This window comes from Blennius ocellaris (assembly GCF_963422515.1).
Source record: "Blennius ocellaris genome assembly, chromosome: 13".
In the NCBI taxonomy this organism is placed as follows: Eukaryota; Metazoa; Chordata; class Actinopteri; order Blenniiformes; family Blenniidae; genus Blennius; species Blennius ocellaris.
Window position 1 is genome coordinate 21,654,132 of NC_137662.1, and position 27,663 is coordinate 21,681,794.

Here is a 27,663-nt window from a genome sequence, read left to right on the forward strand (position 1 = left end):
CCCATTGTTGTGTTTTATATTCTTCCTGCTGCTGCGTTTGATTGACTCAATACACCACCTTGTGGTATTGCAAGGCTATGCATCATTAGTTGGGCCAGAAACGTTTCAAAATAAGAATCGAGGTAACATTAGAATTGTTGTTATTTTTTTCTCTTATTGCTCTTGTTGTAGGTTATATTGATTTACATTAAACGGGCCTTGAAAGCCATTCTTAGTTTTTCATCTCATTTTCACAATTACTACAATCTCAACATGAAGCCAATTTTTATAGAACCTTCTCATGTAAAAAAATCCCAGAAAAACCTGGAATGTCTAAATAAACTTCTGTAGCTGTTGCTACAGTGTGTTGTGTCTGCTACTCATAGGAAATTTGTTAAATCAATATTTTCTTCGAAATGCATCCTATTCGTTTGGTGGTTTGACCACATTGGAGCCTGTTGCGGCCCAGATTTGGACCACGGACCTTATGTTTGACTCCCTCACAGTAGAGTCCGAATGAGGTTTTTTTTTGTTGTTTTTTTTTTAGCAGGTCGCATTGTTTTGTTTGCGAGACGTAAACGTAAAGGGCTGAAGCAGGAGTCGACCTCAGTGTCGCCAGTCCAACACAGTGAGACAGTCCCACATACTCACATTCACACCTCGGGGCAGTTCAGGGTCACCATCTAAACTTTAAATAAGTGTTTTTTGGACCAGAGTATCCGGAGAACAGCCACACACGCACACACTTTAATCGCACGTTGAGTTTACAGGTGACACCGAGATAATAAAGGGTTCAAACCTTCAACGAGGCCTTACTGGGTGGAAATTGCACGGTTTCTCTGCCCGTGGAGATTTTCTCCAGACGCTCTAATGCAAAAACACGCTTGTGAGGGTAAAAGGTGATTGTTTCTCTGTTTTACAAAGTCTTTAATAGACCAAAAACCTCTTTATAGTGTTTCCTGCTTCTCACTGTCAAGATAAAAAAAAAAAAACAGGACAAAGGAATTGTGTTAGTTTGCTCTAAAACTCTTTTTTTTATTTCTGCTATCCTCACAAAACATGTCAATTGTGCTATAGAACGTTACTCAGGCATGATCGGTAAGAAGAGATTGGGGAACAAACGACACGAGACGCCTGACCCGTCAACACGTTGACTGATAATTACCTTTCACGTGGTTATTTAAAGAAAAGTGAAGCCGGCCTTTCTTCCTCTTTGTCACTTCTCCATATTGACTGCAGCAGTTGCAGTGGCAAAAGTCATTTTCTGTAAATGTCACATTTGTATATGTGCATTAGGAGTGTGGCGCTCATGTGACAGAACAGTTAATACCAAACTTATTTCAGTTTGGGAGTCGGGCCAGTTTGTCTTTCTCACTACAACCAGGACTCAAAATGCATACTTGAACATATGACAACCGATAACAGAATTCCAAATTCGTATTAATAGGGTTCACGAGTTATCGCGAGAACTATTTTGACGATAATCCAAAATGAGGTTAACATGAAGAGAAAATGTAATGACAAGACTATTTTCTTTGAAATAAAACAGGGTTTGCTGTTTTTGTGCAGTTTACTAGACAGTATAGTCATCATATTACCATACTACCTCTCAATCTTTTACTATTTTATTACATTATTGGCTACTTGACATTCAGAATGGCCCAAACCATTATATTTCTGGCAGGTAACAAAACTGGTTGTTAGAGTCAGTGAGCACAATCCCCAAAAATCCCCACAAGGTGGATTGGATGAACATATATGCATTAATTTAAGAGTATTTCAACATGAGGCCCAGAATAATGTGTATCTGTGATGCACGGGAAAGCTGAAATTCAGGCTTTTGCGAAGTGTTTGTCGTCCCATTCCAAGACATTCCCCTTAACTTATATGACCTAAACCACTTTATCCAACGGAAGGTCATCCACTGTGCCTGGACCTCTGGAAGAAGCAACGATTTCATGCTTTCTGGCTGAATCGGCTAAAGGCTCAGGATATGCAGATGCAGGCGTCCTCCCATAGTCATTCTGTCTCTCGTGTTCTGACGGCGCGGCCCGTCCCCTCACAGGGACTTCTGAGGCGTCGGGGCTGCGCCCTCGGAAGTCCCAGAAGCCTCGGGGGCCGCATCCTGGTATGAGGTGGCAGGAGGGCCGGGGAGGACCCGGAGGACGTCTGCGAGGAACGGTGTCTCCATATTCTGCTGGCTTCACGTCTCGGCGGGGAAAGCACCGCGGAGGCGGATTGAAACCGGGGGGAAGGTTTTAATTCACATTCAGTTGTTTCATTTTTTTTTTTTTTTTTTTAAAGGGGTGGTACTTTGACAGCAACACACATATATGGGGAATTTAACCTGGACAGAGAATCCACAGTGAGTTCAATTTATAAAAAAAAAAAAGGGGACAGGTGAAAAAAAAAAAAAAAAGGATAAAATGCCGATCAAGCCTGACCTCTAGTGGCAATAGTGAGGAAACACAAGCTGGAACCAACTGAAACGACGTTGAAGGAATTGATTGACACGTTTAAGGTTTTGCACATATAAAATGATTGTTTTTGTCTTTATAGTTTACCTCCTCGATAACTGCTCTGTAAAAAAAAAAAAAAAAAAAAAAACAAGTGTGAGAATTCAGAGCGGGTTAAGATTTGTTCGTATACCTACAAAGTTTTACCCGCAGAGACGTGACAGGAAAACATACGAATAAATCTGCAAGTTTTCCAGGTTTGTGCGCTGAAATTCAGTTTGTAGGTAAACAAAGGTTTCATTGTCGATCGTCAAAACGGTTTTCCTTTTCTTTCTCCCTCTGGCCTGATTCAGATTCACTTTCCCACTCCTGTTTGTCCACCTCCTCTCACCCTGGTGTCACTTTCTCACCCCCCCCCCCCCCTGCTGTGCACATGCCTGCTACACTCCCTTTCTCTCCCCCACCCTTTTTTTTTCCTCACAGAGAAACCGGAGCTGTCAGGACTTGCAGAGCAAAGTCGGGCTGGTCCTTGAGGCGGGGCCTTCTGGGTGTGTTCCTGTTCTAATCACTGACTCATACATGAGGCCCTCTGACTCTCTGACTTGTTTGTCTGCGGTGAAAAGTCTCACAGACAAACTGGAACAACATTTGCATGCAGAGCGCAGCTCGGCCTTCGCTCCGAAGTTCACCGCAGCGAACAATGGCTCGACTCCTCGTTTGCTTGTTTTTAGTTCAATGGGTCATAAAACATTTAGGGAACTAAACAACAGGAAGCAACATTAAATTTGGGGGTTAAAAGGGTTTTTATGCACCGAATATCTCTTAAAAAATTGCTTCAACTTTGACTTTTCTTTCTGTTTGCTGCTCCGGTTCATTAAAGCAATTACTGATTTTACACAATTCTTATTTAATCTTGAATGTATATGAATGCAAAATTGACATTTTGTGTGTATATATGTGATAAATATGTAAATGTGAAGAGATACATATATATGTATATATAAGTCCATGTTGGTTAACATTCTTACTGTTATATTTACATATACAATACTATTTTTAATACAGAAAGTTAATTATAATATAGAACTATTAAATATTGGAGAAGGGATAGGAGTTGATAAGTTTACTACCTGTTTTCAGGCTATACTAATCATATATGTATATATGGGTCTAATTAAACAGATTATCTATTTTCTGTATAACTATATTTTCAAATGGTGTACATAGTTTGGGATGCGTATGTGTGTGTGTATATGAACATTGAAATGTATTAAATGTCAGATGCCTGAAATGAAAAAAAAAAAATTTTGTGGTAGTTTGTGATCTATATATATATATATTAATTACTTCTTTTCACAGGGTTTTTTTAGTAACTGAACTTCTAGACGACCACCATCTTTAAGCACAACGTCAATTTGGGGTCATTTCAGAGCAATAATACACTTGGTTTGAGTCTGGTTCTTACTGTTAGAAATCATGATAAAGAATGAAACTATTTCTTTTCATCTGTATTTGTATTTGTTGCTGTGAAGCACTCTGAACCCCCCCTCCTCCCTCCTGGTCCAAGTGAAACACTCAAGAAAATGAAAATCTTTATTGCATAAAAATACACAAACTACCAAAAATAATTCATACTACAGCAGAAAACCAGCTGGGTGATTTCCAAGGCGACATTCCCGATGGTACAGTATATCTGACACATAACGTTTTAAAAAGCCGGTTTAGAAAAAGACACGCTCGTTTTTCATTTATTATTAGTTAAGATGTCTACGAGGCCTCGGTTATTTTTTGGCAGCGACTTTCTGCAGCACAAGTTGTGGTTGTGGACTTGGGCCGCAATTCTTTTTTTTTTTATTGCATTTCAGTTTTCATTCAGTAGCAAATAAACCTTCTTCAATTCTCCATTGTAGAAAGTTTTCTGGGTCGGGGTTTGAGCTTGGTGGCTTGAATCGGTCAAACCGGACGAACCGGTTTTGTTTTGTTTTTATTTTTGAACGTCCGGATTCGCCGAGGGAGAAGCTAAGGCACGAGTTTCACGCACGGCAAGATCAGGCGATTGTACAAGTTTAAACCCAGAACAGAAAACTGACATCATGGGAGCTTATGGAGACTTTCAGAAAATACAAGTTTGGTCCTCTTTGGATGAGGGAAAGAGAAAATAACTAGTTGTACAGACTTTTGAGGCAACAAGACACGAGAAACCCAGAACACTGTTCTGTGTTGAAAATGCTCCCTTTTAACCTAAAATAAATTTTTTTTGACATCTTCACTAAGCAAGGCAGCGCAAAAAAGAGTTTGGACCATCTCTACAATATCCGACATTCTACAGGCTCTCAAATCGCAGTTTTTAGCTAAAATTAGTTCAATAAATTGGAAAAAAAGGGGGATGGAAACTTTACGAAGACCGTGAAAATAATCATGAGGCTGTTTTCATACAAGACATCGTGACAACCGCTTCCAGTTTGAAGTGACAAAGGAGTCAAAATATTTATCCTCCGTTTTACACCATGTAGTTATTGTTAGTAAGGATTCACAACGCAAGTAAAGACGACATAGGAAAACTCCCACAGGCACACACCCCTTTTGGTAAAATACAACGTTTCGGAGACACACAGCAGAAAAGAAAAGGCGTTAAAAAAAAAAAAAGATTCAAACTGACTTTGTTAAACTACTTTTCCAGGGGTTAACTTCAGGCATTCGCTTCCGTCTAACCTCATGTGGACCCACACACACAAAAAACTAATAATAGCACACTTAATGAAAACAATTGATTCATTTTGCATCCTCTGTGAGAATGTTGTGCCTGGATTTCTGTTTTTTTTTACAGATTCCAAGTAATTCAGGCAAAAAGCTACACTTCACACCTAAATAACCTCCTATCCAGTTAAGAGCACTTGGGTGATGTCGAGCTGAGAATTGTAGTTTACAAAGTACAGACCGAGGGAATAAACAGCATGTTTAAAAAACAAACACAAAAAAACTAAAACAAATCTGCTGATGAGATGCGGATTTAAATGTGAAAGAGGTTTATATATTACAGCAGATCGTCCAGTGACAGTCCACTTCCTGTAGGAATCGCTCATCACCTCGAAACTCAAGACTTTTCCAGTGCCGAACCAAATAAAACTAAGCTAATCAGAGGTGGGGGGGGGGGGGGGTCTTTGGTGAAATACAGTGTTTTAAAAATGTCCCGCAGATGCATCCAGTTGAGAGTGACGGGTGGGAATGGCTACGACTGGGCGGGCGTCTTTCATCTTTAGGACGAGGTGTAGATGTATTTGACCTTGCCCTCGCCGCGCAGGTCCTCCTCGTACCGCGGCAGGCAGCAGAAGAGGATGGCGCAGCCGAGGCAGAGGATGGTGGCGCCCCAGCCGAACCCGTAGGCCCAGGTGTAGAAGTAGTCGCCCTCGAAGATCAGCTCGTTGAACTTGACGGGGTAGATGATGAGGGCGATGAACTGGATTACCACTGCAGCGGGAAACGGAGCAAAAACAAACAAAACTTTATTAAAAAAACCCTTTGTTGTGTCAAATGTACAGATGCATCTCAAAAATGTTTCCCCAGCAACATTCTTCTATATTTTCTTTAGAATTTCAGAACATTTTAAGCTTTAAAATACATCTAAATATCATTAAAAAAGTATAAGCATATTTAGTAACTTATGCACTTCTTCCTTTCAAATAAAAAAGAATTTGATTCATGCTATTCCAAGAATACATAAAATGCTGAAATGTGTCGTTTTTGTATTATAACATTTGTGTATTAAGCAAGCAACTGTATTTATGCAGCACTTTAATCGCAAATAAGTGCTTCGCAATAGAATAGATGAGGTGTAAAAACAGACATTATGCAATAGATAAAAGACTTAAAACAAAAGGATAAAACATGGATTTAAATTAAAAAAAATTGGGAATACACAACTCTTTAATTTACCACTGCACAGGACAGGTTTCAGTGAAGTGTAGGACGTGCCTCCTCTGAGGGGCACCACCATAAATTACTACCAAAACAATGTGGGTCAAACTGTAGGAGGAGTTTATGAGTCTTTGAGAAATGTTGCTTTAAATGGCGAAAACAGCTGAAAATCTGCGCATAACCACACATAATATACACAAACGCACTGCAAATAATTATTCCGTTGTGCCCTTGAATGGATTTAATCTATAGCGATGACTTCGTCGACGAGATTTCATTACAGGGTATATTACACACATCTGATTAAATAAAAAAAACAGCTGGACGCTGGATGATTCACGATTAAGCCTCTGGATAAAGAAACAGCAGGGTGTGAAAAACCTCTTCGCAGAAGGGCGTCGGAGTGACATCAACATATGAGCATCTGTGGGACGGAGGTGAGTAACGCTGACGGCCACCGTTGTCCGTCGTCACCATTTCCAAGCAACTCTTCTCAAGGCAAGTGCAACGACAACTGATTCAAGTTCATCGGCGGCCTATTAAAGGGTGCGGCGTTCAAACTCTCCCGTTTTAGCTCTTCTGCTGCAAATATTTCACATTACTGCTCTTTTTTTTCCTTTCTATTTTTAAACTCGATGCCAAGTTTGGACTAGAAACCTTGCAAGCAGTTACACTTTGAGTCTGCTGAGAAAAAGAAACGGTGCAGAATTCCCAGGATACACATCCAGCGACAAACATACCATTTACTTCACAAATTCCTGTTTAAATAAAGCACCAGCTGCAAGTTTGACACAGTTTTTGAGTCGTCAACGTCTATACAAAGTCACTTGAGGTGACAGACAACTGGCAAATGTCTCAACTTTTAGGAGGTAAATATGCATACATTTAAAGGTGGGATTAAGTATATATATATATATATATATATATTCAACTGTTGAAGTTATAACATTTCAATATTTTGTTCTAGCAAAGTATAAAACTTGACATTTGAATAACTGATGTGTTCAATTATCTGTTTACTAAAGTTTTCTTTACACAAGCTGCACGTTGATGTAGTGGTTAGTATTCTGGCCTCACGTCCAGAAAGTCCCTGGTTCGAGTCTGGTCGTGTCCTTTCTGTGAGCATGTTCCGTCCAAAAACACGTTTCAGGTTAATAAGTCATAAGTGACTCTATAATTTATGTAAATCGGTCATTGAAAACACTACATGTCTGTGCATGCGGCTTGATTCTGTGATTAACTGTTGTACATTTTGACCAGGCAGGCAGAAAAAGCTCAGTCGCCCTGCGACAGTATAAAGTCGATCTATTTCATTCTTGTCGTCAACAGGAAGTTTCACGCCGGTGAGATGAAGTCAGAACAGATAAAGGTTATCACGGCAAGTACAATCCAACGTTTCTGAGTCGTGTGCGAAACCTTCTCGTTACCTTCAAGCTGAAAAAAAAAAGAATAAAAATCCCTGTGACACTTTTAAATTCGACATCAGAGTCCCTGTGAATCACCGCGGCCTGTTTCACCTGCAGATTGGCAGAGGACGGGCGTCTGTGTGTGTGTGGTGAGTCAGTCCAATAAACACACTCTCGACAGCGCTCACTTTCTGCTTCCCATCCACTCCCTTTCTGTCTCGCTCCTCACGCGCACACGCACACACACACACACACACACACACACACACACACACACACACACACACACACACACACACACACACACACACACACACACACACACACACACACACACACACACACACACACACACACACACACACACACACACACACACACACACACACACACACACACACACACACACACACACACACTGGAATCCATCAGAATTAAAGTACCAATAAAAATGTATCTCCAGGAGCGTGTACTGAAAGTTGGTATTAAAAGTCAGATGGTATATTTCTTTTAACCACTTCTGTGTTCAGTGACGGGGGTCCTTTCTGTGGGAAGAAGCTGGTTTGGTTTGAATTTGCACTGGAATGACGGCGGCAGGAACTCCTGTGATTTATGACCCTCTGTTAAAACATCGGTTTGTTCAGGAGAGACTTGCCCCAGTGAGACGTGTTTCAGAGAAAAACACTGGAGGAGTGGACTTTACTCATGCGGTGGCTTTTTGAAGCTTTCACATTCACCCAACCACCGAAACATGAAGGTAAAGTCTCCATTTCACGCAGACTTTAAATCACCGAATCCACTTTTCTCGCCCTCAAAAGTACACCTCAGATTAATTTACTGGGTACGTTTTTTGCGTGGCTCAGCGTCCGAGTGCACGTCTTACCGACGACGATCAGCAGGGCGGCGGTGAAGAGCAGCAGCGGGATGTTGATGGTGCACATGGCCAAGACGGACACGATGAAGGCGACGATGAGGACGAGGAGGCCGATGATCATCAGGGCAGCCACCGCCTGGGCCCAAGCTGCAGCGCGACAAGAGAAGACGGGGGACACAAACGGTTAAATATAGTGTGACATAAAAATGGTTCGGACACAAATATCGCTTTCAATCTGTGAATTTCCAACATTTCCAATAAGTCCCGACGTTACATTATTCCCCCAGTAGATTTTCAAGCTTCCTGCCTGCTGTGTGAGAAATATTCAAACACCCAGCAGGGGGCGTACCTTAAGTCAGCTTTGTTTGTTCAAGGTAATGTTTTCTTTTTAAGATATTACTGAGTCATCTGCATATCGTCTCGTGGAAAAGACAGATGTGAGAAGGAGGAGGAAGAGGAGGAATGTGACGACATTGTGTTTAGTCACTACGGCGGGTATTCGTAGGAAAAAAACATCATTGAAAACTCGCCTTTTTGACGCCGACAAGACTGGGGAGGTTGCCGACCGACTTTCGAGCGAGAGCAACACGCCCGCCACACCCAGGGCGGCATTTCTATGGAACTCCGCTCCACGCCGGCCACGTGACTTCAAGGATTTTAAAGATGAGGGAAGATCCAAAAAAATTTATCTCCACCCATGAGTGGATTTGTATTTTAGGATAATAGAACAAAGCGTTGACTTTTATTTACCCCCCCCCACCCCCCCCAAACAACAGATCTGCTGGTGGGAGCTCGTCGTACAAAACAATGGCTGATTGGTCGAAAAACTCATTACCCCCCCCCCCCCCCCACACACACACACACACACCTTATATTAACCAAGCCGAAGCAGAGGCCTTTGTTTGGGGTTCCTACACACTGCTGCACCCAATTCACAGGATCAGTCCACACCTTGAATTATTCACGGCGGCGCCTCGCCTGGAGTCGTTTTCTCCTGCGTGAACACACCGGACGAGTCCGACTGGTTCAATCCGAGTCAACGCTCGTTTCGAAAGCACGACGCCTTCAGGCCCTTACGCCTAACTCCTGTCACGTCGGGGAGAATGGACGCCTGCTGGAAAACGGATTTACGGTCGTAAAATACTCAGAGAAAAGCGAGCGTCTTGAAAAACACTGCAACTTTTAAAAAAGACACCCATAAAAGTGAGGTTTAGTTCAGAATTCAACTGGCTGTAGCACAGTCACAGAAAGTCACAGTGTTTATTTATACAAAAAAAATAACCATCGATATGGTGCTCTGACAAAATAATAACTGTCATTTTAAGCAAAGAGTTGATCAATAATCTGCATTGCAGACAATTGAACCAAACTATTTTCATTATTTTGAGCAAGTATTTTAATCAGATCAGTGCCGTTTTTCTATTGGCCGATTCTCCCCAGTTCTCTCCCTCGAGAGTTTTCCTGCTGTTTCGTCATTTCTTCATTCTTGGGCGTTTGCGTCTTGTGGATCTGATTTAATGTGGATTGTGAAAATACCCGGGTGTGACCTCTTGAGCCGTGCCCCCCCCCCCCCCCAATCACCATTACCCAATACCACTCAGCTGCTCAACAACTGCTTTCAAAACTAGAGACGTCACACTTGCATATCCACACGCTCTACATACACCTGCAGCTGCATGAAAAAAAGTTCCAGTGAAATTCGACTCACGATCACAAGGTTTTCTGAACCTCGTGATCTGGTCTCCCAGTCAAGGGTCGTATCCGTCAAACCTCTTAGAGAAAGGCTTTCAGGGAGACACCCTACCCCCCCCCCCCCCGAAAGGACTTTAATGAGACACTTTGCTCCGCGTCAAACACAGCGTCTCTGTTTAAAGTCGGACTTTGAGGAGTGCAGTCGTTTGGCGAAAAAGCAGTTGGGGTTGCGAGATCACGGCCGAGTCTTGGTCTCGCAAACGCGAGAACGTCTGCAACCGAACAAACGGGTCGTAGGATTGTGACTCGGTAAAGAGAGACTCTCAGGAAAAAGTTGTTTAAGCGGTCGCGATACGAAATGTTATCATTTACGTTTAAAAAATAAAAAAATGTGTTTCCGAGTGAAAAATGCATACTATCTACACGCCCTGTGGTTTATTCCCAAATGCACGTGACTGTAAGGCAAGGCAAGGCAAGGCACATTTATTTAACAGAGCACCAGTCAAACAGCTTTACACAGAAATTAAAGAAAGCTTTAGAAGAAATGAGAGAAATGCATTAAAACTAAGAACGAAGAAAAGTATGATAAAGTTAAGCGAGTTATTATAACTGGAGCATAAAATCCGTCACTTCAAAATCTGATAAGTTACATTCTTTATTTTCTTGACTACTAGTCAGAGGATCTTGCATCAGATCAGACCACATCCAGAATAATCCAGCACTTTACCGTGCGTCTCCGAATAAGACATTGTCAAAGTTATTCTCTTCACATTGTATGTCGTTTTTTTGTTGTTGTTGTTGTTTTTTAAACCCAATAAACTAAACCGAAGCCAGAAGAAGAACACAGCTTCTGGCTCAGATTGCTGTCATAACGGCCGACACCTGGCAGTCCTCATCGTGACTCACTCCTGTCCCTGCACTCGTCTTGGGTTTGCAGTCGCTCTGCCAGCGACACCCCCCCCCCCCCCCCCGATGTCGAAACGCGGGAAACGTGTCTGTTCCTGCTGCAGCGAGAGCCGTCGTATCCCGAGAATCCGTAAAGGGACGGGCCTATACAACGTCTGGTCGGCGGCCAGCGCTCGCCAGCAGCCACGTCGGCCCTGCATACACCATCTGTGCTGCTGTTTCCCTCGGCTTTCAGAACATCCTCGCAAGTATTTAGGCCAGCAGGAGAAAAAAAAAAAAAAAGTCTCCCACGTTCAGCCAGAAGTCTTCTGGCAAAGACGCGTTCGTCTTTTGTTTAACTGCTTCGGTCCTGCTGAGACCAGAGGAGAATCCGGGCCAGAACGGTAGCGAGAGCAGAGCAGGAAGAATTTCAAAAACAGGAAAGGTCACAGAGAGGAGGAGGGGGGGAGGGGGGAGGGGGGGGGGGGGGGGGGGGGGGGGGGGCCTTGAAGAGCAACACTCAAAGCTTCAAAACAAAAGCCGATTCACTGTCGGATCACTGAATGCAGTTGGATGGGCCGCCGACGCTCCTCTGGTTCACAGAATCCTGCTTTCATTTCACTTCATGTTCGATATGGCTGACAAACTGAAGCCCAAACGATCACACCGGGGCTCTGGCTCTATGAAAATGTCTGTTTATATCTGGGATAAAAGTATAAATGACACTTAAAACTGACCAGAGCTTTCATTTTGGATGCCGTTTTTGTGAGTTTGATAGTTTTGGTGATTCGGTCTCTGAAAAAGGACGTCGGCCTTCATATCTGAACATGGAAGGGCTCCGGGAAAAGAAAAAAAAATTTCGGTATCAACTGCAAAGAATAAGTCACCAACTGGTGTAATGTCAAACAAACCATCAGCAAAATGATTAAGGCCAATATTGTCCGTCATCGCTCCGGTCCCAGACGCAAAGCAGAACCAGAATTCATCACAACAGGAAACTGCAGACAAGATTAGTTTTGCTTCATTAAAACCATTTCAGCTTTTTTCAAACACGGAGCCGTTTCGGTACAAAATATTACACTTGTGAATACTTTCATATTTGGATACTTTACAGACAAAATGAAGATGATTACTTTATTCATAAACCGGAGTGCGTCTCAGCGTTTGGGGTTTAATATGTCTTTTGTCCGCGACGTCTCTCCGTCTCCGTCGACAAGAACTTACAAAATGAGTCATAGAATTGGGAATTTCAAACACGGTGGTTGACTCGTCTCAGCATTAACTTTGCACCGAGATCATTTGTTGCCCAGAACCCGTCGACCTTGACAAGACGGAGGCAACATGTTGTTTTCCGCCGTGCGACTGTGGGAACTCGCAGACGTTGTGAGGACCCCGGTGCAGAGGTGAGCCGAGCTGGACGACTTCCACACCGGCGTCTGATAAGAGCGACAAAGCCGCCTCTGGGCGTGGAGCGACATAAAGTTCTTATTGTCTCTGTGGCTGCTTTGTGTTTGTGAGCCGGAGTGTCTCTGATCGGGCCTGTCAACAGTTTATGTAGATATAAATAACAAAAACAGACCCGACGTGTCGAACTTATCCAACGCCGGCAATGAAATGTAGGTCAGAAGCTATTCCAACATTTTTTTTTAAAAAGTGCCTGCGGTGTTTTGTTCCATAGTTTTCTCTCCTCCCCGGAGTTTTCGACTGAGACGTGCCACAACAGCGCGAGAATGAAGGTCTTCTTCAAAAAGCTCACGCTGCTGCTTTAATGAGCCTCAGACAGTGTGATTCACCAGCAGCAGCCATTTGTTTCTCTTCCATTTCAAACCCAATGTGCCAAACATCAAAAGTCAGGACTGTAAAAAAAGAAGTGTATTTCTAACCACGTGTTCCTGATTTCCACCCGTTTGTGAAACACACCGTGGCTTAATAGCTTTAAGATCAGATTTTTTTTAAAAACAACACATTTTCTACTCAGTTCAACACTTTAAATGAGAGAGCAGGAGAGAAAAGTCACCATCAGGTATGTTTTTTTGTACTGTGGGAGGAAAACCGGGGGAAAGTAGAGTACGAACAGGAAGAACATGCAAACTCCACCCAGAAGCTCATTCATCTCTGTACCAACCATCGTTTTAATAATCTGAGACGAAAGTTGTCGACATGTATTGATAGAATTGTGTGTTACACTGTAAGATTGACCACAAGGCGTGAAAGTGAGTGTGCGGTTGTGTCCAAAACACTCTGCTGGGCTAAAATTACCTTTCTGAACATTGTTTAGATTATTTACTTGAAAGATCAGATTGAAAGGTAAACCACAGGTGTCCCAATGATGAACCAAGTAGACTTCCCACCTCAGATTTCAGATTTCCCTGCACATCGCGTCATATCCTCTCTTTGAATTTGCGCTTCCTCCTTTTCCCTTTTCAGTTTGTTTTTTGCTTGTTGGGAACAATCACGTCGAACTTTCGTTTCTGTGTTACAGGCACAGCGAAAACAAGAGAGAAAAATGTGCTTTTGGTGGAGCGGAGACGTCAAGATCATTCAGAGAGGAGGCCGTCGATGCGCTTTACAATCCTCGATAAACGAAGAGTTAATTATGGTGGAGCGCAAAGTTCACTGCCTGCCCGAGTATTGTAGGCCTCCCTCCTCCCTCCTCCTCCTCCTCCTCTTCTTCCTCCTTCTCCTCTCCCTCTGGAGTTTGTGGTCATCGGAGGTCGATACTCCCAGGTTAACGTGTGGATTATTGAAACGATCGCCAGCAGAGAGACGCGCTCGCGCCTCTTGACATCCGCATTCTAATAATAATCACAACATTCCCTCTCCCGACGACGACGCGTCGCGCGTGCCAATGTCGGACGTGATCGGGGACAACTTACGGTACTCCATGAGCGACTTGCATTCCCAGTCGTTGTTCTTGCCGCGGCACCGGTCCCACATGCTGGCGTAGTCGGACTTGGCGTCCTCGTCCTCGACCCATCCCGACTGCGCGGCGATGGCGATGATGTCGAAAATAATGGCGAAGAGCAGCAGCAGGGGGATGATCCACCTGCACCGGGGGTAGGCGATCCCGCAGCGGAACATGACCGACGATCGGAGAGTTTGTGTGTGTGTGTGGGGGGCGGCAGCAGCAAGAGGAGCGGGTCGAGCCGGAGGTCCGTGCGGCGGTGCGGGCTGGAGTGCGTCCTGTGCGTCTTTTTACGCAGCCGGTGACGCGCGCCTCCCAGATAAACGCGTCAGCCCCACCCGAATACTTGAAATGCAGCCGTCAACCTGATCCCAGGGACCTGAAAGGGTTGGGCTTGTTGGGTTGTGAAAGTCGAGATCCGGTCCGCCCCCCCCCACACCCAACTCGGTGTGTCGTATTACGCGCAGAAGCGAAGAGCCTGCAAGTGTCGAGAGTAGTCCGGTAATCCTCCGAGCTCCAGAGTCCTTCACTGGCAAAAACACAGACCTGCGAGTGAAATGTAGAGTTTCAATGTTTTGTTGAACACAACAAGTTGTTGAAGGGGAGAGAAAAGAGGAATTGTGCTCAAACTGCAGGATGGGAAACAGCCACAAGATGGCAGCACAGCGCACCCCAACACCAATACATTATTATTATTATTATTATCATTATTATTATTATTATTATTATTATAAACATATTTACAAAATTAACAGAGGCACAGAGTCTTTACACTTAAATGTTGCCATTCAGATTGAGCATATATTGATCTGTAATAATGAACTTTTGCATTTAACTTTAACAAAATATGAGTTGTCACAAAATAGAAACGTAAAATATCTATCTATCTATCTATCTATCTATCTATCTATCTATTTACATTTATTATGAATGAAAAATATTTCCAACAAAAGTGTTGATTCATTAACAAGAAAAAATCCATTTCTATATTTGGAATAAAATCAAATACTTGCCACTGTCAATGGTGGCCGGATAAACCCCGGGACTGTAACCAGCTTCACGCATCATTCCCCCACCCAAAAATATAAATAAATTCGCCAAATATTCAGAATCCTCTTAAAAAAAATAAAATCTGCTGCCCTTCATATCTTCTCCGAACTTTAATTTGCTCCAACAACAAAAACATTTGTACAAGCAACCAGATTAGATTAATAAGCATGTTTATTTATTTATTTATTTTTTCATTTCTATAGTGATCAGTCCCAGACCCCCTGTGATCACATGTTAAGCCTTATGGGCGGCTTTATGAACAATGGTAGTATTTACTCACACATACAGTAAAGTATGATTCACCACAACGTCACTACCGAGTCGCTATTCAAACCCTCTGATGTGAACTGCAGCTGTTTATTCTTTTAACAGAGGAAATCACTGCAGTTCATCCACATTTAGTTGCAAACAAATTGTCATGGTGACATTTGTCAGTTTAACCGTTGATAAAATGAGCCACTTGAGGTTTGAGCCTTCCAGTCGTTCAAATTCTGTCATCTAATTCCTCAAACTGTTTCCACAGCCTTTATTTAGTGAGGAGGAATCGATTTGGTTGGTCAGTGGTCACTGCAAGATGAGGATAAACTATGTCCAGCAAGTTTTTTGGTTTAAGAAAGAAAAAAGCAACAACACTTTTGTCGAGTTAAATAAGTTATTTATTAGATACAAAGTTTTTTTTTAGTTTGGGTGGATATCAGTAAGCAAATACACTTTCACCAGATTAAATCAGGCTACTCTTTCTATCACCGCCCTCATGTATTCTCATACTGCAGATAAAGTTATCTGGAAATGTTTGTTTTTCCACACAAGCGACGGCAAGTTAAAAAGAAAAAGACTGATGGGTTGTTGCTCAGAGCTGAGTATCTTTGTTCTCGTAGACAAAACAGACTGATGCAACGTTTCCAACGAAAATGTGCATGACGAATCTGTCACTGACTCAGCGCCGTGCTTTTACTCTGACATCCACAGAGGGGAGACAGGACACCATCTGCATGATACACTTAGTGAGTGGAAATGATGCAGATCACACTAATTCATGTTAAAGATGAGGTGTTGTGGCCAGACAGTTTAGTACTCCACCCAGGAAAAGAGCAAACACAAATTAAGATCCGTTTTAATTTCTATCCGTGTGCATTAATATTACATCATTCCTCCAGAACACTTAGAATTAATCTATTTTCACTGTTGAAGAAGTTAAACCAAATGGGCAATTTGTGGTGGAGCCAATAGAGTTTGAGTTTTAGCTATTTACCATTTTGAAATCTTTCATATTTAATCAACCCCCCAAAAAAGATTTAAATATAAAGCTTTACAATGTATTGAAACAATTTCTATAAATACAAATCTGAGAGGTTAAATCTTGACCCTCGTGTGAAATCTGCTCATTTTTAATTAAACGCCACGTAAAAAAATCTAGCAAACATCAATCAACAAAGAAACACATAAAATTCACATTTCAATCAAAGTATACAACATTTTAATATCATATAATGCTATCTTGTATATATATAAAAAAAAAAGATAGAAATGATCGTAACACAGTAACTGCACAGGTTTTGTGAGGTCTTAAACATGTTCACATAAAACAGGGACTTTATAATACATGTAGTAAAAAAGAAAAACCCACATACAACCCCAGCTGGAGCTGGAGCTCACTGCATTTGTGTTCAGACGCTTTATTCTGAAAGATATTGAGCACAATCTGAGTAAAAGAGAGGAACACGTGAGCCTGACAAGATGATAGAAACAGGCCAGAGCTGGAAAAGATAAGCCGACCGTCTTGAAGTGGTTTTTAAAACCACAGGAAGAGATTGTTGTTTTTAAAAAAAATAAAAAAATAAATCAAATTTAACTTCCGGCCGAGTTTAAGGCAGGAAAATTGTTCTCGTCCATCTCAGATTCTGTCAGCGCCTCACAGCCGTCGTCATCCATGATATATGTGCAGCTTTGTCTCTTCCTGCCACCCCCCCACCCTTTTCCTGGTCTCTCTGTTCCCTTCTTCTGCTGAGTTCAGAGTTCTGCTCTTTGTCAAATGAGTTATTACAAAAAACAACAAAAAAACCAAGTCTATTTCGGTTCCAAAAAGTAAACATCCTTGAAAGCAATTGGAAAAAAACCGCCAATGTGAGAGATAAGAAAATCCAGGGCGCCCAATAAAGTTAAAAACTAAACATTACAGAAGTATAACGCCGTCGACACAGAACAAAAAAACACCCGATACGCATCACGTGACAGAATCACGACACGACCAGATTTAACGGTAACGTTTCACAGATCATGACCCTGTTTTGTCCACGTTTCCTGTCAAATCCCAATGAAAGTCTCAATTATACAATTGAATCTAAATCCATAATTTGTATAAACGTATAACAAATTTTCATGAAATGGCCAGTCGTATCAAAAGCTTCCTGAGGTGCATTTTTTAAATAGTAGCTCAGTATTAACTGACAATTGTGACGTTGTGTCTATAAACTCATGTCAGTTTTGATGGATACAGAATAAAAATTCATGTTGAAATCAGATAACATAGATTTTATGTGATATTGTATTTTATCTATTGACATAATACACAACTCAGTGTGAATATATGTTATGGATAAAATGTGATAGTAACAAGTGTTTTTCTTTCGGGTGATAAATAAATGAGTAAATTACATAGAGAAAAAAAAACAAAACAACAATTTTCAAGAAAGTCTAGTTTTAGACCAACATGTCCTTGTTAATAATGAGCTTATAAAAGTGCCACCGAGGCTTTTATGAAGTGAGGTATAAACTCCCAAGTTAAGTTGGACGCCGCAGCCGAATCGAGTCACTTAATCTCACTGAGAAAATGACGTCTCGCAAGATTTATACCCCCGACGTCATTAATTATTCACACCGAATTGATTCTACGCAGTGCAATAAAACTGTGGGAAGAAAAGCCAAAGCGAGCGTTTCCTTCTCTCTCTGTCTCCCTCTCTCTCTCTCTCTCTCTCCGGCGGCTCAGGGGACTTGGCTCCGCCTCCCGGCGCCGCGGCGCGACAGCCTGAAGTCGTAGCAGATGACCACCAGCCGGTACAGGTTCAGTATGACCACCAGGAAGTTCTTGATGGCGAAGAAGACCAGCATCTGGTGGAAGACGTCGAAGTAGGTCATGACGGTGAGCCGGACCACCAGGAAGGGCCCGTCATGGATGAACAGGGCCTCGGCGATGCTCCACATGTCAGTGCTGTGTTTGGTCAACAGCGACACCTCCGGGATGTCGCCCTCGCCCTCGCCGCCCGGCTTGGAGTTCACCACTAAATACAGGAAAGAAAAAAAAAAAAAAAATCTATAAAAAAATTTTTTAAACGTACATTTCTGTATGTATTTACTCAAACTGGGAGTTTATGGGTGACTTGGCTTGAATCGCGACGACGTCAGTACAGACATGCTGCGTCTGTACAAACAACACTCTTGTGTGTTTACAGGCCGTTAGGAAAAAAAAACCCCAAAAAACATGCCCACTCGCCAAAAACTGTCCTTCATTCAGCTTTAAAAGCGCCACGACGGAAAACAGTGTCACTATTAAAACCCATCACATAAATCATCAGGCCTCGGCGTAAATATTTACGATCATTAGTCGGTTTTTGGTTTTTTTTTTGTCTGCTCTGAGATCAAAGTGTTGTCGATCTCTTTGTAAAAGTCCCTGCTTTGTGACTCAGACTTGACAGACTGTACATTTCAGGGTGAAATAAAACACACACGTACACATCCGGTGGTTTCCATGACTGATATGGAGCTTTTTTTTGCTTGTCAGCACAGAGCCGGACACCTTGTTGGTTTAACTCCCGAAGGAAGACCCTTTGTTATTCTAGATAAACTGCGTGCGAGTGGCTCGTTTGAATCCCCCGCAAAACACACCTCCCGGGTTAATAATTCGACGAGCGAGTTCAGTATCGGCTTCTCGACTGTTTAATTACAGCCGGCGGACTGACCCGGCTCAGGAAAAGCAGCCGACGCCACGAGTCGACGTTATTGTTGTCGAGGCGTAAACACACACACACACACACACACACACTGACCGGCCAGATGGAGAGGAAACTGCAGCATGCTCCAGGTCCAGACCGCCAGGATGATGTAGACCAGCTGAGGGCTGTTTTCCCTGAAACAACACGCCACAGGGAGGGTCAGTCCAGCGGCCTCACAGTGCCGCGATTCAGAGCTTTGCTATAAATACACTATACGTGTTGGAGGAAGGTAAATAGTTCGCCCGAGAAAAAAAACACAAAAAACACAAGATATATTAGAACTGACCAGTGTTTTTTTGTGGGGTTCAAAAGTCTGATTTTCTGATTTTTTGTTTAACTACTGCTTGTAGCTCTAACCATCGCCAAGAAAACCGCACTAACAAACTGGAAATCAGAAAATAATATCAGTAGACGCCAATGGAAAAATCTGCTGTCTGACTATATTGTTACAGAATCTCAGTCGACACTCCCTGAATTCACGACAATAGAACCCCCTGGATTCCAAAACAAACTCATTCAATTTCTACAAAATGGATAATTTCACTTTTTTTTTTTTTTTTTTTGATAATTAGCTTAAGAATTCCATAATATCATTTGTTTTACTCATCATCCATTCATTATTTTGTTTATTCCATTATTATGTTTATTTATATTTTCAGCATCGGTTTTCTGTAATGTCATCAGTGTTTATCAGACAATTTATACATACACACATATACAAATGTAAACACGCTTTCACACACCTACACTTTCTCATATTCTCTCCCTCTCACCTGATAATATTCCTACTCTTGGAGAGAAATGTCAAATATAGTTTTTAATGACTTTACAATTCTTTTTTTTTTTTTTTGCTCCTTTCTATGTTACCAAACTATTTCCTTTCTCCTCTGTTTCCTCCATAAACATAACCAAGTCACACTTAGTGTTTCATATACAAGCACACACACACACACTTTATGTAAACAGCACTTGTTTGTATTACTTTTGTATATAGAATGTATTGTTCATCATCACACATCTATGGAATTGTTTACTGTTTTGTATTGTTTATCTGCACTACCTTAAATAAAAAACAAAACAAAAAAAGTCAGATTTTCTTGGAAACGAGGACCTGCCGTCGCTCATTTTGATCCGCTCTGCCTTTTAATTTGAAATTCTTAACAAATTGTGGGATGGAAAAAGAGTTAACAAGCCAAAACTTAAAAAAAAAAAAAAAGAACCGACAGAGGCAAGTTCTTTCAAGAGTTAAGAAGCGTCTTCAACATTTTCATGGTTTTGCTTTAACTTCATTATTCAATCGTCTTCTAAGGATGTATTTGATTAGACGCTTTATTCACCCCAGTCGTGATTAAAGTCGTACTTCATGTACCGTCTCAACGCTGAATGTCCTTTCATGCCACCGCCTCTGTTTTAATAAGCGGCGCTTTTTTTTTCTGTTTTTGTATTCGTGCCTTTTCAATGTTTGTTCATGTGGGGTTTTTTTAATCAGTGAAAAAGACTTTTAATCAGTAACTTTCCTCATAAAACCAGACTTCATAGATTGTTGGAAATGTGAATAATTGGAGACGATTGAGCCTTTTTTTTCTCCCCCCTACGACCTTAGTTATTTGAGGGTTCATTATATTGTATAAAAATGTTGATTTTTCTAAATAGCTCCTGAGTAGTAACTGATTACTCCTGTGAAATGAGTTACTGAAGCTCAAATGAGCTTGTGTGTCGCTCTCATTAGCCAACGCTGTTGTCTGGAGTTATTATTTCACCAAACTCCCGTTTGAATATTGTCATCTGAATGGGTTGCCCTGGCAACCACATGAAAGAGGACCAAAAAAAAGAGAAAAAGCACAACAACATTAGACTAAATAGGGATTAACTGGCTTCCTGATGGTGTTTGCGTGTTTCTACTTCTTTGTTGATTCTTGTTTACAAATCCATTCATTAAAAAAAAAAAGACTCATCTTCCTCCAGGTGACGAACGTGACGTCGGCCATTAAACTGACGCAAGATGACACATTTCCACATGAGTGCGTACGTCTGGTTCACAGTAACTGTTAGTCGTTACGATATCCAAGAAGTGACATTTGACACAGTCCCGTGGCTCGACACCCACTTGACGTCCGACAGCGTCTCGCTGGTGAACTCCAGGATGTCGGCCGCCGTGCCCACGAAGATCAGCAGCAGCTGCGAGAGCTCGTCCTTGGTGACGCCGCCGCCCAGCGGCAGGAGCCACTTCCCCACGATGAGGAGGATGAGGAGGATCTGGTGAAGGGCCAGGATCCAGTCGTTGGAGCAGACGGACGACAGCATCTGGTCGATGTTCTGAGCAGGAGAGACAAAGAGAGAGGACAAGAGATATTCTCACTTCGGGGGAAACAATGGCTGTCATTGAGTTATTTGACTTGATTTCAAACGATTCATATGAATATATTCGTTTGTATTGAGGTGCCAAAGGAAAATAAACCCAACGTTTTGGTTTCATTGGTATCCTTGAATCACATCGTTGTGTAAAATCCCACTTTAAGTTTAACATTCGTATATCTCCCTGTACGAAGGAGAATTTAAAGATTTAAGTTTGTGGAGGTTCAATATATTATAAAAATTCAATATATTATAATGATGAGCTAAGAGAGCCGGCATTTGTCTTCACAATTTGTTCCCGGCGAGAGAATCGCTGCTCGACAATAAAGAAAACCTCTGAAATTGAAGTCTTTACAAGTTTTCCCCAACATTATATCCCATTTTAAATCCCATCTGTTTTTGGCATGTGACTGTCTCAGCTGGATTTCCCCTCCGTGTGGGTTCAATAAAGTGTGTACAAAGGGAGGGATGGGTGGGATTTGCAGCGCCGGTGATTATTTATAACAGGAGGAAAGTCAATTAGGGAACAACAGGAGATAAACTCCAATGGCCTCGTATTGAAAGAGCAAAGAAGCGGTGTGTGATTCTGCCACTAATTCCTGCTTTTAATAGTTTCAGGGAAGTCAAAGAGCCGTATTAAACATTCCTTCCCGGTTTACGTCTTTTAATGGGGTTTTTCAGACATTAAGATAAATATAAAGTATATAAAAAAAACTGAATTATGTCTGAATGATATCATAATGTCACATAATGTACATATTGTTTTTATAAGTGAAACCATAAAGGGCCGCCTGCGTTTGGAGGAGTGCCCGCTGAGTTTGATCCTTTTAGCTCTGCTGGGCTGGGAGGGTGTGGCGCTGCTTTAACATCTTTCTATAAATCACTTTAAATGCTCTCCTCCTTTACTCTCATCGCCGCACTCTTGGGTTTTGCAGTTGACTTTTGTTTTGTTTTGTTGTTTGTTCCCACTGTTGCAAGACAACCTTTCTCTTGAGTTTCTCGAGGACCGTGAGCAGCGGCGTGTCTCGTACCTTGAGGTAGTTCTGGTATGTGAGGTTTCCCCCGGACTCGTTCAGAGCCACCACTCTGCGCACGTTCTCCCAAGAGTCAAGTCTTTTGCACTAAAAAAAGCAAATTAAAAATACGGTATTATAAGTTAAAACACCACACAGGGGTTTGTAGTTTAACTCTTGCAACTCTTAATACAAAACAAACACCCCCAGTGTTTGAGATGTCATCTGGAGATGTTGCTGAGTCAGCATTTCTCCTTTGATTTTTTTTTTTTGGTGTGCAGCTACCTCGGGTTCATTGGCTTTGCCCTCCTGGTGGTGGAGCTCCAGCAGCCAGATGGAGGGGATGATGCTGATGAGGAAGAGGAAGATGGGAGGAGAAAACCTGCGAAGACGACCGATTAAAGCACTTCGTCAAGAGCCAAACGCCATTAGAAGCCTTCAGTGTCCATCCACTATTGATCGACGAAGATCTCAGCAGGCCAGGGCTGAGGGCGATGAAGCACATCGTCCACACAGGAAATGCGTCTTTTAATGTCCAACCGAGCCACTGGCATCCAGGAATCATTGATGTATTCGCAGCCTGCGAGACTGAAAGACTTTAATACTATTTCTTTTTTATTCGATAGCGGGGAGTCTCTATGAGTTTGGGGATTGTAAAAGAAAAAAAGAAAAAAAAAATCACTTGGCCTGCCTTTGTTGGCCTCAATTCATTCCAAGTTTGTTGAAGAGTTACTGGAATAAGAGCTGAGGGTTACCAGCCCATCCTCACTGTCCCAGCCCACTTGGAAAGAACCCATATGAGTCATATATTGCCATATATGCTCATATATGAAACCTATAAGCCATTTATATGCACATATATATATATATATCCTGCATATATCCACATATATGCATGTATATATGCCACATATAGGCAAAATTAAGGTGCATATATGCAAATATACAGGCCATATAGGTCTCCTGTACTGCTTCTATATTTCCACACACATATATATATATATATATATATATATATATATATATATATATATATATATATATATATATATATATATATATATATATATATATATATATATATATACATATAGCCCATATCTCACTTTGGCAACTGTCATACGTTATCAAGGCAATAACAAAGAACTAACTAAAAAACAATTATGTACGAAGAACATATTAGTGCATATATGCACATATATATATGTGCATATATGTACCTATATAGGTACGTGCATGCACGTATATGTGTACACATATATGTACATATGATATAGGAAAACGGCCAGTTTTATATATGTCATATATATTAAAAACCTATATTAAAACATATATGTTTATATAGGTTCTTTACATGTGGGAGGACGCTTTATATATGTTATATATATACATATATAACAAAATTTGTGCAACTACACAGTAGAAATGAGTTCAACACAGCAAAGGCTGGTTGATTAGAATTATCACCTCTAATTATAGGGTGCAGGATGTGCGTCTCTTACCATTTGTAATCCTCTCCCCGTCGCCTCTTCAGGGTGATTATCATCTCAGCAGCCAGCGGCAGGAAGAGGAACGTCAGGAACCAGTAGTCCGGGTCTTTCCTCACCCATGTCACCCTCCAGACCCCGGTGAGCGACACCAGGATAAAAAGCGCCCTGGTGACTATTGCGCACACGAACTTCACCAGACCCATCGCGACCGGCCGGCTCCCCCCACCCTCCCCTACCCTCCCTGGATCCTGGATCCTGGATCCTGGAGAGCTGCAGCCCCGGAGACAAAAGAAGGAGAGCAGCAGCTGGATGTGGGCTTTCGAACAAAGTCCCTAAACTTTAAGCCCAGCCCACAGAGCCAGCTTTCTGCCCCCCCTCCTCCCCACCGGGTCCAGCCTTTTACCCCCCCCCCCCCCCTAATCCTGTCATATATCAGAATACACTCACTGTTGCTGTGGGTAAATCCAAGGAGATGTTTTTTGTTTTTTTTTAATATATATTTCCATAATGTTTTTTTTTATTATTATTATAACGATTTATGATAGTACTCAGGTTTAATCACAAAGCCCATAAGTGTACAGGAGAGGGCAGCATCACATCATGTGTTTCAGGACGGGACTATGGAGAACATGTGGGGCTTTTCTTAAAGGAGGAAAACAACAGAAAAAACATCCTATTTGCCCGTTGATTTCATAGTCTAGTGACACTGCAGAGATTGAAAAAGTCAATATCACAGGGCTGCAATAATTATGAAAAGGGATTAATAAAAATTGTTTTATTGCATTTATTCCTTTTTTTTTTTTTTTTTAAAGTAAAATGAAATACAGTTAAATTGCATGGACGTCATAAAATAATACTCCAAAAACTTTCCACTTAGAAATCTCATCACATCATATCATATCATATCATATCATAAATCATATCATAAATCATATCATATCATATCATATCATATCATATCATATCATATCATATCATATCATATCATATCATAAATCATATCATAAATCATATCATATCATATATCATATATCATATCACATAATATCATATATCATATATCATATCATATATCATATGTCATATATCATATCACATATCATATCATATCATATCATATCATATCATATCATATCATATCATATCATATCACATCGTATCATATCATATCATATCACATCATATCACATCATATCATATATCATATCACATCATATCATATATCATATCATATCATATTATATCACATCATATCATATATCATATATCATATATCATATCACATCACATCATATCATAAATCATATATCAGATCATATCAGATCATATCACATCATATATCATATCACATCATATCATATGTCATATCATATCAAATCACGTCATATCATATAGCATATAGCATATATCATATCATATCATATCATATCATGTCATATCATATCATATATCATATCATATCATATCATATCATATCATATCATATCATATCATATCATATCATATCATCAGGTCAGGCCACATGCACAAAGTATTGATCCTCTCAAATGCAATTAAATAAATGATATATTTCCCTCAGTGTTGTCACTTTATTTTCTCAAACAAGGTTCTATTCTGAAAAACCTGGAAAGATGGATCGATTTAGTTTAATATAGGTACATATATGCCTCAAAATATAACAAAAGGGAATATTAAAGTTTGCATATAATGGTACAGACGAAGCTTTTTGTTTAATTCAACAGTACCTATTTAACTGCGACTGATTTGCCCCATGGACATAACATGATGACTAATTTGAAGAACTAGAATCAATGATTCAGACATGATTTCTTTTTTTTTTAATATTCCACAGAATAATTCAGTGAGTACTTTGTTGTCCTGAGCAGTCGTCCAGCTCTTGACCCTCTGACCTTTACTCGCAGTCAATTTTTCCTGGACAGTCGTCCTCCAGGCCACTTCTCCCGAGGCGTCGCCGACTGCCTGAACATCTCATCCATGTTTCATGTTTCGCCGTGAACCTCTTTGCATCCGATGTTTTATCCCCTCAGTTCACTTTCCACGAATCCCCTTCTTGATCCGGCTCTCTGAGAACAGCCAGCACTTCCACCACTTATCTTGTCTGCGGTCCACTCCTCCTCTGGACGGCGTAAAAGCAAGTGAGCGTCTTCGGGACAAAGTGGTCGCTAAACAATACTGAGATATTCATGATGGTTTAACATGTTGTACAGATATTCTCATCGCATCTTGTTTATTTTTAAACCGTCGTCTGGTCCTGTAATAATAAGCTTTTTTTTTTTTTTTTTTTTGGGCATTCTGTCCAGAAATACACTCAATTTTGACTTCATGAAATAATTGAAAGCAAATGTTGGATTTTTTTTCCGCGACGCAGGCTATTTATTTTGTGTTTGGGTAATTATATGCATGATTGCTTTTCCTTCCCTGTTATGTGATTTTTAGAAAAACTATGACAATAAAACCAAATTATGCAAACGCCATAAAAGCAGCACGCGCAACTGAGCATAACAACACACAACGCTCATGCAAATGAGATCCGCCGCTGTTAAAACCCGCAAATATAACCATTCTTTGTTTTTTTCCAGATCAAACAACGGCTTTGTTCTGATGAGAGACCTAAAATAGACACAACTCACTTCCTAACATTAGTCATTAGGATTTATTCAACATAAAGCCATCATTATGCAGTCTAATCACACATCTTATTATCTTGCCATGCAAAAAAAAAAAAAAAAAAAATACACTGTCAGACTGAGTGTGCACTGGCCTGCTGAGTCTACAGCACACAGCTATTGTGAGGACACAACACTCACTTTTATTCACTGTGGACAAGCAAACCTACAGCCAAGAGCTTCAAAAATAATATTTTATTTTAAATCCCCACAAGGACTATTGGTCCTGACAAAGTTAGTTTTATTGCAATAAAAAAAAAAAAAAAGTAAAGCATCTAATGCAATAGAAATAACAAGTACGCATAATGCATAATGTTTCCCCATTTGGCTGCATGCTGAGTTGATTTCTATTCACATCCATGTGGCCAGTCGGCGCAGCAGAGAGGAAACAGTATAAAAGGCCCGTGACCTTGGAAAGAAGACAGACTTTTCCTGTCTTTGTTCCAACTTGTCTATCATTGTGCATTGACTTGCATCACATGAAATCACAATGAGAATTTCAGACGGTGAAAGAAGGGGGAAAAAAAAAAGGCAGGCTAGTATCCAGCTACTTACAGGAAAAAAGAGCTCTGTTACATCCTGCATCAAAAAGCAACGTCGGGGTTTTTTTTTTTTTTTGGGGGGGGGGGTTGTTTTTTTTTCCACAAAGCTCTGGTGTATCAGTGAAAAATGTCCCTTGTGTTTTATCCAGTTTCCTGCTTTCCAAGCAATTGAAGTGTATAAGAGATGTTTTTTTTTTTTTAAAGGAAACATTTAATTACAGTAGCTTCTGTACCAGACATCAACAAAAGTAGTGCAGTTTTATTAATGGCCATTGCTAAGAAAAAAGTCCCTCAAGCGAGTTAAAGATGTGCATTTTAGTTGTATTATTGAAGGGTTGGGCTACGAGCTACGAGGACGAGTCACTCAATAACATGAAATGAATTTAGATTTAGTTGGAGGAAGATACTCTTTTTTTTTTCTTTTT

The 27,663-nt window shown here is 41.0% G+C and overlaps 2 protein-coding genes across 2 annotated transcripts; both read right to left on the reverse strand.

Moving 5' to 3' along the window:
- Positions 1-4,015: 4,015 nt before the first annotated feature.
- Positions 4,016-14,471, reverse strand: perp (p53 apoptosis effector related to pmp22). The gene is made up of 3 exons (XM_080507830.1): positions 14,084-14,471; positions 8,640-8,777; positions 4,016-5,903 (listed from the first exon to the last, which is right to left on the reverse strand). The coding sequence occupies exons 1-3, from the start codon at positions 14,286-14,288 to the stop codon at positions 5,692-5,694; spliced, it is 555 nt and encodes a 184-aa protein (XP_080363956.1). The 5' UTR covers positions 14,289-14,471; the 3' UTR covers positions 4,016-5,691.
- Positions 14,472-15,977: 1,506 nt separating this feature from the next.
- LOC308138794 (transmembrane protein 26-like) lies at positions 15,978-24,212 on the reverse strand (the record flags this gene model as incomplete). The annotated part of the gene is made up of 6 exons (XM_080508050.1): positions 15,978-18,440; positions 19,206-19,285; positions 21,259-21,467; positions 22,538-22,627; positions 22,805-22,901; positions 24,022-24,212. The coding sequence occupies 6 exons, from the start codon at positions 24,210-24,212 to the stop codon at positions 18,145-18,147; spliced, it is 963 nt and encodes a 320-aa protein (XP_080364176.1). The 3' UTR covers positions 15,978-18,144.
- Positions 24,213-27,663: the final 3,451 nt, after the last annotated feature.